Source organism: Cetorhinus maximus, chromosome 9, assembly GCF_964194155.1.
Source record: "Cetorhinus maximus chromosome 9, sCetMax3.hap1.1, whole genome shotgun sequence".
Lineage (NCBI taxonomy): Eukaryota > Metazoa > Chordata > Chondrichthyes > Lamniformes > Cetorhinidae > Cetorhinus > Cetorhinus maximus.
Window position 1 is genome coordinate 30,779,812 of NC_135887.1, and position 11,201 is coordinate 30,791,012.

At 42.5% G+C, this 11,201-nt stretch overlaps 1 protein-coding gene across 1 annotated transcript in view; it reads right to left on the reverse strand.

The window, feature by feature from the left end:
• Positions 1-10,288, reverse strand: part of LOC144684538 (E3 ubiquitin-protein ligase TRIM50-like) — a 34,702-nt gene extending 24,414 nt beyond the window's left edge. Inside the window, exons 1-2 of the mRNA XM_078548426.1 lie at positions 9,884-10,288; positions 3,082-3,177 (exon numbers count right to left, since the gene is read on the reverse strand). Of these exons, the coding sequence (XP_078404552.1) occupies positions 3,082-3,177; positions 9,884-10,288 (501 nt within the window). The remainder of the gene's footprint in view (positions 1-3,081; positions 3,178-9,883) is intronic.
• Positions 10,289-11,201: the final 913 nt, after the last annotated feature.

Genomic DNA, 11,201 nt, shown 5'->3' on the forward strand with positions numbered 1-11,201 from the left:
CAATCTTGATGAAAAAGTGACATCCTACGTGGATTGTAGCAAGCTCTATGAGTGACGTAAATACACCATGAGAGGTGTTGAAGGGTGATGTTGAAAAAGATCCAGTTGTACGAGTGTTCTTGATGCCTAACCTGTGCAGTCACTTTGACGTAGAAAACAACAAAGCAAATAGAATGCTGAACAAATTGTACGCAAATCAGGAGAGTGCAGATTAGAGGAAGTTATAATCAACAGATGCTCTAAACAGACCACATCTGACCAGCAAACCACTAAGGAAATATTCAAACATTGGAAAAAATGCAGAGACACAAAGCTGATCCATAGGGCGGAATTTAATGCCTTCCCCCGAGGCGAGTTTGGTGCTGGGCCGGGAGTGGCATTTACTCAGGTCGGAGGGTGGTGGATGGGAACCCCGCCACCTCACTGTCTCTGGCCCAATTTTAGGCAAGAAGGCCCATGGAAGGCCTTCACACCCTGCTGCTATGTTCACCCAGCAACGGGTGGGGGACTCTTCGCGCAGAAAACCTGAAAAGCAAACCCTGTTGGGGTTGCCTGCGAGCTTCCAGGAGGAGCTCCTTGTTCAAAGGCACTAGTACCTGATCGAAGGAGCCATTATCAAGAAAGTGTGTCCACTGTGAGCCACCCCCTGCCTTGCTGCCGATCCCTCTCCACCTGCGACCTCCCAGCCCACTCCTGCCATCACTCACCCATGGAGTCGATCCCTCAGCAATCCTGGGCCCGGGTGGGTGCATTACCTGCAGCAGCCACTGCCTCCACGGTGATGCTGCTAAGCAATGCATGGCTGCCAACCTCTGATTGTCGAGCAGTTTTCAGGATTTACACCCAGGGGTTCTTGACCCCGGGGAAGGCCCACCACTGCCCAGTTTGCCTGATTGGCACATAAATTGGAGCACTTCATTCGGTGGGCTTTCCCCAAAAGAAGCGAAGCAGAGCTCTCAATGGCTTTCCAGCCACCGGGTGAGACCCTCATGGCCTCCATTAAATATTGCTCATAGTGTTAGGCAAACTGAATTATGAGGAAGTACTGAGGTGATATGATATATAAAAAAAAACAACCATAATAATATCAAAAAAATACAGGAACAATAAAACCTCAAAATGAAAACTGTTAGTTGCTCTCTGAAAGGAATGTTTTGTGTCTTGTATGTGTCTGGGGGTATGGTATGGGTGAAGTGAATTAAGACAATAGTATTGTCTAGAGGAATAGGTATTTCTGACTGGGTCTTCAAGCTAGACACTGTCAAGAAGGAAGCCACTACATACAGTCATTTGGTAGTACAGAACTTGAATATTGCTGAAAAGAGAGACCTGTTGCTGAAGCTTCTTGACTTGCATTGATCAGGACAAAACACAAAAGCACTAAATTTCAAAAGATCACAACAATTTAAATTGTGATCTTTTGAAATTTGGCATTCTTGCATTTGTCCTGATGAGTGCAAGATGAAAAATGTGAGCAACATGTCTCTTTACTCAGCAATATTCAAACTATTACATGTTAATAGGAACATAGAAAAGTCTTTACAGTTTATCTGACCTGTCCCAAAAATGAAAACTTTACAATTACCCACTCCTTCAAATTCCATCAAGAATTCTATCTTACCTGTGACATGTTAGATGCTTTTGAAGCTCTTAGCACATAATCATCGCTAGAGGCAGAATTTTTAGGTCGGCATGTGGGGGCGCATCTGAGCTGCTCGAACATAAAATAGCATATGATGACATTGGGTGAGTGCCTGGACATCATCCTGCGCTCACACAATATTCCGGTCAGTGGGTGCGAGCAAAAGTTGGAAGTGCGCCCACCAACAATTAAGAAGGCAATTAAGTCCATTAAAGTTCCAATTCTTCCTGATTTTTCATGGTCCGTCCAACCTTACGGTTGGTGGACAGGCAAATCTGCCAAGCGGACTTTGCATTTTTGATGAAACCTAATAAAGGGCAGGATGAGGTTTCTGTTATTAAATTAAAAAATAAAAATGTATGGACAGATTTTTCATCATGTATATGTTCAGGTGACTGATTCTGATGCATGGACATTTTTTTCCAGATTTTAAAATCTTTATTTAATGGTTTTAAGTTCTTCAGCCCCCTGAGGCAGCTCTCTGCCTTCAGGGAGCTTTCATTCAACGCTCCCCAATGGCTACGCTTATGTCAGTGCCCACCCTCTTCCTGCCCACCCCAGCAGCACTGAGCTTTTCGGCACGCGTTTCACGCTGGCTGGCTGTTAATTGGCCAGCCAGCGTGAAATCGTAGTTGGGGGTCGATCATGGGCAGCGGTCTGTTCCACAGGCACTCCTGAGCTGCCAATCACACCTGCACACCAACCTAAAAATCTTGCCCCTAGTAATGGTATAATAGGTGAGGATTTTTCACACTTATTGGTTCCCAGTTCTCCTACTTCAACTGTGAATTTGTCCATTGTAACAATTAGTCAGGATTCTGTGAAGCATAGAAGCACTCATGTTACAGTCATAAGGAGCCAGGTTGGAAGATCTGGAAAGGACCCTTAACATTTTGGATATTTTGTTATTGTTGAAACATTTTCAGTAGTGCTTAAGTTAAGTATGTGTTTTGTTATTTATTCTGCTATGTTATTTTTGCATTTGTATAATTATAAGTCTTTTAAATAAATTTGTTTATTAGTTTTAGCCTGAATAATACAGTCTTGAATGCGATGTTTTCTGCCTTTTGGTGAGGACACAAGCATGTGGTGGACAAGCCATGCAATATCCAAATAAACTGGCAAAAGGGTTCTTCTAAATCTTATGGCACACATCTCTCATTCATAGAATCCACAATGTTATGATTTTCTGATTTTAAAGATTTGGGTTTACCTGTAGAAAGTCTTAAATCTAATACTTATGTGTAGGCTACAGTGTCAGATTTTCCCATTAGGAAATTAGCAATCGAGTCTGCCCTTAAAATGAATGATACAAATCCTTTAAGGGCTTTTATTCATTCATATTAAATATTATATCAAAGAGGAACAACACAAAGATGATCTCTTCAAAAAAGCATGAACTGAACCTTGCAAACAATTTTCAATGCTACTAGACTCACAATGATGCGGGTCTTGTTGTGCATCAGCTTGTTCATTTGCCCCTCCATGTTGTTCTTTTGCATCTGAGCTCCTGTTATTAGCAAAGCAAGTTGTTCCTGTAAAGAAATGCAATATCAATCAGGCTGCAACTGATATTTCTTCACAGGACCTTTGTCCTGCCCAACACAAAGATTTAGATTGAGGAATTTTTCTCTGTGACTAGCTTCCTTCCTTCATCACAGTCACCTGGGTTAGTGACAATCATTCTTACATCTGTTGGTTGTAGAGATTTTTAAGTACCAGAAGGGCAAATGGGTGGGATTACAATGCATGCTCAGGTTTTATTTGAAGCCACTTCAGGATCCAAAGAACTGCAACTCATTGCTACAAGCATATGGTCTTACACTTTTATTATGCAAGATGTCGGCATTACATGGTGTCACGTGCAGCTCAAGGGGGAATTAAGGCATGTTCTCTGTCCTAACCTAAGTAAGTTCAATTCTCTCCCACAACCAGGTTGTCCTTCTATCCAATAGTTTACCCAACCTACCTTAGCTAGCGCACAACCATTAGCAGATGAAGTGATTCAAAATGTTGAAAACTGTCTTTTTAAGAAAGTTTCACAAATGAAGACAGCTGAGAGGCAGGGTAAATAATCAACTGCAGAACAGCAAAGGGGCCCAAAGAGTAATGGCCATTTTGTAGGCCATTCAACTAGGCATGCAATTCAACTAGTAATTTCAAATAAGTTAATGCCTTTACTAAAATTAAAGATTGATGAGTACTGTACAAACATACTAAGCATCATCCCCCTGAAATCAGCAGCAATCATTTGTTGGATGATGTATTTACATATAATTTCATCGAATGCAAAAAAAGTTGATTCAAGATTAATACATACTTCGTTAAAGAGTAGATTCCTTTTTTTATTCATTTATGGAATGTGGGCATCGCTGGCTGGGTCAGCATTTATTACCCATCACTAATTGTCCTTGAAAAAGTGGTGGTGAGCTGCCTTCTTGAGCCACTGTATTCCATGTGGTGTAGGTACACTCACAGTGCTGTTAGGGAGGGAGTTCCAGGATTTTGACCTAGCGACAGTGATATATTTCCAAGTGTGTGACTTGGAGGGGAACTTCCAGGTGGTGGTGTTCCCATGTGTCTGCTGTCCTTGTCCTCCTAGATGGTAGCGGTCATGGGTTTGGAAGGTGCTGCCTAAGGAGCCTTGGTGAGTTCCTGCAGTGCATCTTGCAGATGGTACACACTGCTGCTACTGTGCATCGGTGGTGGAGGCAGTGAATGTTTGTGGAAGGGGTGCCAATCAAGGGGTTGCCTTGTCCTGAATGTTGTCAAGCTTCTTGAGTGTTGTTGGAGCTGCACTCAATGAATCAAATCATTTACTATTCATTCCCATTGTATGGAGGTAAAATGGTTCCTAACTAGTTTGCCTCACCCACCAGAATCCTCCACATGAACCTCCAATCTCCCCTCCCATGCACACCCATATGGCTAAGGGAGGTAAAATCCACTGCTTAGTGTGGAAATGAAATAAACAGACTAGGCTAGGAAGGTGTCTGGTTTGTCCCTGGGATGAGGGGGTTGTCCCATAATGAGGGACTGAGTAAATTAGGCTTATACTCTCTGAAGTTTAGAAGAATGAGAGGCGATCTCATTGAAACCTACAAAATTCTGAAGGGGCTTGATAGGGTGGATGCTGAGAGATTGTTTCCATTGGTCGGGGAATCTAAAATACTGGAGACACAGGGCAGAATTTTACGACAGTGGGATTTTACGTTCCCGCTGTCGTCAAGGGCATTTATAATGGCCCACCGCATTTTACGGCCCTGTCCCCGCTGAAACGGGGCCGTAAAATTCTGCCCACAGTCTCAGGATAAGGGGCTGATCAGGACTGAGATGCAGATAAATTATTTCACTCAAAGCATTGCGAATCTTTGGAATTCTCTACCTCAGAGGGTTGTGGATGCTCCATCGTTGAATGCATTTAAGGCTGGGATAGACAGATTTTTGGTCTCTCAGGGAATTAAGGGATATGGGGAACGGGCGGGAAAATAGAGTTGAAGCCCAAGATCAGCCATGATCGTGTTGAATAGTGGAACAGGTTCGATGGGCCGTGTAGTCTACTTCTGCTCCTATTTTTTATGTTCTTATAGTTTGGTCCCTCTTAGCTGCACTCAGCCGGGGCTTAATAATTAAGCGCGTCAGAAATGGTTCAGAATAGGAAAAATTAACCACAATTCCTGCTCTTGTTCACTATCCAATGACCCCACTATTGCATGTGTGCTTAGACTCAGATATGATGCCTCTCAAAATTTAATGACTCCTAGGATCCCAGGCTGTGGCTTTCCTCGCCAGCATGGTAAAGTGACAGGTAGTCTGACCCAGTCCTGACCCCAGTGAAATTCCTGGAGAGTGTCTCATTGAAATTCCTTGCGTAGGTTTTCAGCAGTATTCCCAAATGTGCTTGGGAATTTGATACTGAGGAAGGGGGTAAGAAATGGCTGTTGCTGCTCCAAGAATCAGACACCAGTTGCAGTTAACAGCCTTAACAACAAAGCAAAATTTTACCTCCACTGATGTAACAAATGAGGTAGAACTGGTAATCCATTGTACCACAATTAACTTCTGATTCCCATTTGGATCTTTAAATTCTTTAAGATGTTGTGCCTCTGTCAGAAACAATGGGCATCTACTTAATGCTGGCTTAAGTAGAACCCAATGTTACCAGTGCAGTGGTCATGAAAATACTCCATCGTTACTGCTTCATCTAAATAAGCCTAGCCATATTTGGTGTGACTGGTGACGTGAGGCCAGGAAATTGGCCAAGGTCAGAAATAGATAAGGATCCTGCTGCCCCCACCCCTGCTGAATCATCAATACCACTAGCCCAATGGAAATCGACAGGAAAATCCTGTTTACTGTTTACACTCACGCATCATTGGTGACCTGGAAAAAGTACCTTAAAGCCAAGTATAGAACTTGGAAATGTGGTGTTATGGTGTGAACACTTAAAAGTGCTTCCCTCAAATTCCACTGCTATTTTAAAACAGGAAATAACCCAAAACAAGGTAACCTCACTGGCAGCAATTCCGGGGTTAAAAATTCAAGTTGTGAGTGAAATCTGCTTATTCTCTGGTGAATTTAGATCGATTGAAATAGGCTGAAGTATAAACATTTACAAATTGGCTCATTTTACAAATTCTTTGAAATGGCAATCCAAGCATGATGCTTCATTAACACATGTGTTTTATATAAAAATATACTAATGCCTGCTACATATACTTGATCAGTGTAAGGTATACAGGCCCATTGCATTCACATTACTAGTTAACACCAGCACAGCACTCAACAGGCTCAGTTAGATACAGAGCTCCATGTTACTATTTATTGTACTGATTATACAACCTAATCAGGGTCAGTAACATAATACTACTTTTCTGGAACACACTTGCAACCTTTATTCCCTTCACTTTCTTGCTGCCTTTAAAAGTACATGGGAGCTTGAGGTAGAAATAGAGATACAACATTGTAGCCAGGATTCTCCGGTCTATGTTCCCATTCAGCATTGTTCCAGGCTAGGAGTATTGTGTCATGGAATTATCAATATAAAATACAGGTCAAGATAAAAGCCATCTAACCCACCCTTTTATTTTCTACAGGTCACATGCAATCTGGTCCATCATGGATCCTCGCTCGCTACTTTAAAATGTTCAGAAATTTCAGAATTTCTCCCCCGGCTTACAATGTTAATCAAGACAAAAGCCACAAAATGTTTTTGTTATCTTATACCTCCACTGTTCAAACTTGACTTATCGGATTCTACTGATAAATTCCATGATTGCAGCAGCGTAGGAGTTGTTGTGTTCCCGTCTTTGGCCATAGTTACAGCTATGAATATTGGCCTCATTCCTAATCCGATAGTTACCATAAAACCATAGAACGACAGAACAAATAAGGAGGCCATTCAGTCCATTGTGTCTGTGCCAACTCTTTAAAAGATCCAATTATTCCCATTCCCTGCCCTTTCCCCTTACAAATTTCCTCCCTTCAAGAATTTATTCAGTTTTCTTTCGAAAGTTATTATTGAATGGGCTTCCACCACCCTTTCAGGCAGTGCATTCCAGATCATTTCAGACCTCACTTCATTTTTCTTATCTCGCCTCTGGTTCATTTATCAATTATTTTAAATCTGTGTTCACTGGTTACTGATCCTTCTGCTACTGGAAACATTTTATACTTATTTACTCTATCAAAACCCTTCATGATTTTGAACACCTCTTTTAAATCTCCTCCTCTAATGAGAACAACCCAACCCCTCTAGTCTCTCACTTCACTGAAGTCTCTTATCTCTGGTAAATCCCTGATGATTCCTCAACATCCTTCCTAAAGTGTGGCACCAGGAATTGGACACAATATCCCACCATGGGCCTAGCCAGTGATTTATAAAGGCTTAGTATAACTTTCCTCAATTTTGTACTCTGAGGGCGGGATTTAATGCTCTCCCCATGGTGACGGGGGCAGTGGGGGGCAATTAATCAGACAGGAGAGGGTAGCGGGTGGGGGCCCTTCCACCTTCCTGCCTTCACCCCGATGAAGTCCAGGGCAGGAAGGCTCGTTAATGACCTTCCCACTCCAGCGCCAATTGAGGGCCTTAAATTAATGCCAACTAAGGGTCTCATCCTGCTGTCGCTGATATTAACCCGTGCAGGTTTGCTCGTGAGCTGCTGGTTGTGGGGGGGAATGGTGTCCCTCATTCAAAGGCACTCAATGCCTATGGAAGGACCCCACATTGGGAAAGAGGGGCCCCGCATTGGGAAGGGGGCACTCACTGAGCCACCATCCTGCCCTTGCTGCTGACCCACCCTCACGTCATCACTAACCTTTGGCCTGCATCCAGTGACAATCCTAAGCCTGGGGAGGGTGTTGCACCAGCAGCAGCCACCGCCTCCCTGGTGGCACTGCCGTTTAATAGAGCTGCTGACCTCTGATTGACCAGCAGCTATCAGCAGGTGGGACTTCCACCCCCCCAGAGTCCTTGATCTCAGGGAAGGCTCGCTGCTGTCCATTTAAGTGCCTGAGTGGCACTTAATATGGTGGACCTTTCTTACAAGAGGTGACAGGAGACCCGGCACCTCCATTAAATATCACCCTGTGCCTCCAGTTAATAAAGTCAAAGATTCCAAATGCTTTTCTAACACCCTTTTCAACTTACCCTGCCACCTTCAGAGGTTTGTGTACATACATCCCCAGGTCACTCTCTTCCTGCACCCCATTTAAAATTGTCCAATTTATTTCATTTTGCTTTTGCTCCCCATACCTATCAAAATGCATCAGCTGTTTTATTGGATGAGCTAGTATTAGTTGCTTTAAATGGTGTCTGCTCCACATTTTCAGTGCTTGTAAACTATTAAAAAAAAGTAACCCTTAGTCTCACTTGAGACTCATTTTATTTCTGCTGTGTTGCCTAGTCCTATACTCAACCCAAGTTAAATAGTTGCATTTACATTTTTCATACCTTACCAATATTTTAAAATCTGGATCCTGTCACACTCTATCTTGTCCCCACTAAAAATAATTTTAGCTGTATCGAATCTCTCATAAAAATATAAGGCCATTAATCCCAGAATGACCATTGTTGTTTTTCACTAAATGTGATCCAATGGATTTCTCATCCGATGTTAATGTTAGTTTTCCTTACTTTCATCGTCCATGTCTACACCCTAACTTTAGTGTAGAATCTGGGAGTTTCTGTGAATACAGGGCTGCCATTTTAACAAAAAATAAGTAATATTTTTGAACTCGGAAGGTCACTGTGGCCAGATGGAACTCCATTTCAAAGCAACTTCCTTCTGACCAAATCACTGTTATCTCCACTCTTGTTCAGTTGCTTCCATCCGCATTTACAAACATTCCCCTTCTTCCCTTAGGGTTGCCAACTCTGATTGAATATATTCCTGGAGGTTTCATCACATGACTAGCCCCCACACTCCAGCCATTAGTCGGCCAACACATCCAACCTTGTGACACACTGCCTTCCTTTGCCAATTGGAAAGCAAAAAGACTCATTACCCAATTAGATGAAGCTTGACTGTCAGCCAAAGAACCTTTTTTTCCCCTCATTTTCAGTATTTTTATATCTGATAAAGAGAAATGTTCAAAGAAAATGACAAAAAAACAATCTTTTTAAATGTCCCAATTACTTTTCTCCAGGGTTAAACACAGCAGTGTTCTGGAGATCGATCTTCAATTCCTGGAGAATCCAGGCCAATCCTGGAGGGTTGGCAACCCTATCTCCTCTTGTCCAACTCTGAAGTATTTGGCTTCAGTGAAGACTTAATTTCATTGGCTTCTGCCAGAACATCAGGGTTAAAAGAAGGGCCAACATGGTGTTTATTCTCCTCCCATTATCCTTGTCTCCATATATTCTCTTCATCTGTGAGCCCACTGTCCCTTCCCCTCTGTGATTCAGACCTTCCCCTCTGTGATTCAGATTGTACCCCATCCCTGTTGTTTGGCTCCTCTTGATTCATTTATCCTCTACTGAAAACTTTAAAAAAAATGTCTTGATTCTTTTTACATTGACTCTTAAACTAACAACAATCTTTTTCAGCCATTCATAGGTCTCTGACTTTTGTAAGGGAAAATTGTAACAGATTTTGCATCTCACTTTCACAGCTTCAATCATTTCAGTGAGTTTGTACTCTACCCTGTTGCACTACTTCCTCACATAAATGGCAACAAAGGCAACTTGAGAAGTCTATAGTCTGAGAGAGTTAATATGTAGAAAGTGATTATGATCATTACCTTCATTCTCTCATACACACTGGAGAGTGGGGTTATCTTATGCTGCTTGTGTTGTCCAATGATTCCGCAGAGCCCACAGATTATCTGCTGGTCCATCTCACAGTACAGGCTCAGTGGGTTGTGGTGATCCCTGCAGTTTTCCTGATTGCCGTTGGACCCACTCATTACTGTCAGGGTGTCAATGACACGAGCCAGTGAGACATTGGGGGAAGAGCTCCCACTGTCCACTGCCTTCCGACACACAGGGCAAGTGAAACAGCCGGCCAGATTTCCAGATAGAGAGAGGATGCAGTTCTTGCAGTAGCTGTGACCGCATGGTAGCATCGAGGGCTGCTTGAAGACTTCCAGACAGATGGGACACAAGAGATGATCCTCCAGGCACTGAAAATTCTGCTTCGCTGCCATGTTTAAACTTCAAATGCAATCGCTCCTCTCCTTGTGTTGACCAAGCTTAAGCTCTTATCTTTGTTTCAAGCAATTTCAACAGGGCGGAGGAAGGTACCATTGAGCACCGTCATCATGTAATCTTGTTTCTATTAAAACTGAGTGATGTCTTTACATATATTGTATATTCCATTAGAATTAGGTCAGTATTTGTCATTTCACCGTGTGCCTTTGAAATATCAAGCTCTCTTTAGTTTTAATATTTTTCTCCTTTTTTCTCTGTTCTGAACTTTCTCTCTGAAATTATTGTTTTGGCTGCTTTCTAGTATCTCATGGTTATGAATTTAATGTCTGCACTAGATATTTTCTTGGGTTTAGCATTACTCATACATATGGATGAGGCATGCCTATGGATTACATAGTACCTTTACCACCTTTGTTGCATTCGTAACAAGGTAGATGAATTGACGGCACAAATAGAAACAAACAAGTCTGATCTAATTGCCATTATGGAGACGCGGCTATAGGGCGACAAAGGCTGGGTGTCAATCAGTTACATCGTTAAGCTTTTGTTAATATCAATTACATTGTTAAGGTTAAGAGAAACAGGTGATGGGTATTAACTGTCTTTGAGCACATATAAATAGGGGAGCCTTCCCTGATTGGTGGGCACCATTGGGGCTTGGGTGCACCATCAGCCCGAAATAACACTTTGATTTGATTTTTTTAAGTTTCCTTTCATGTTTTTGTTTTAGTTACAGTGCCCCACAAGGGGCTGTCACCCCCTTTGATTTATTGATTTTTAGTTTAATTTATTGATTTTGGGGATAGCTGAGACACTGGCCTGAATTTTCCCGTCGGCGATTTGGGGGCGGGGCCCGTTCGCCAACAGGAAAATGACGCGGGATGACATCGGGAGGAACCCCAGACGTCA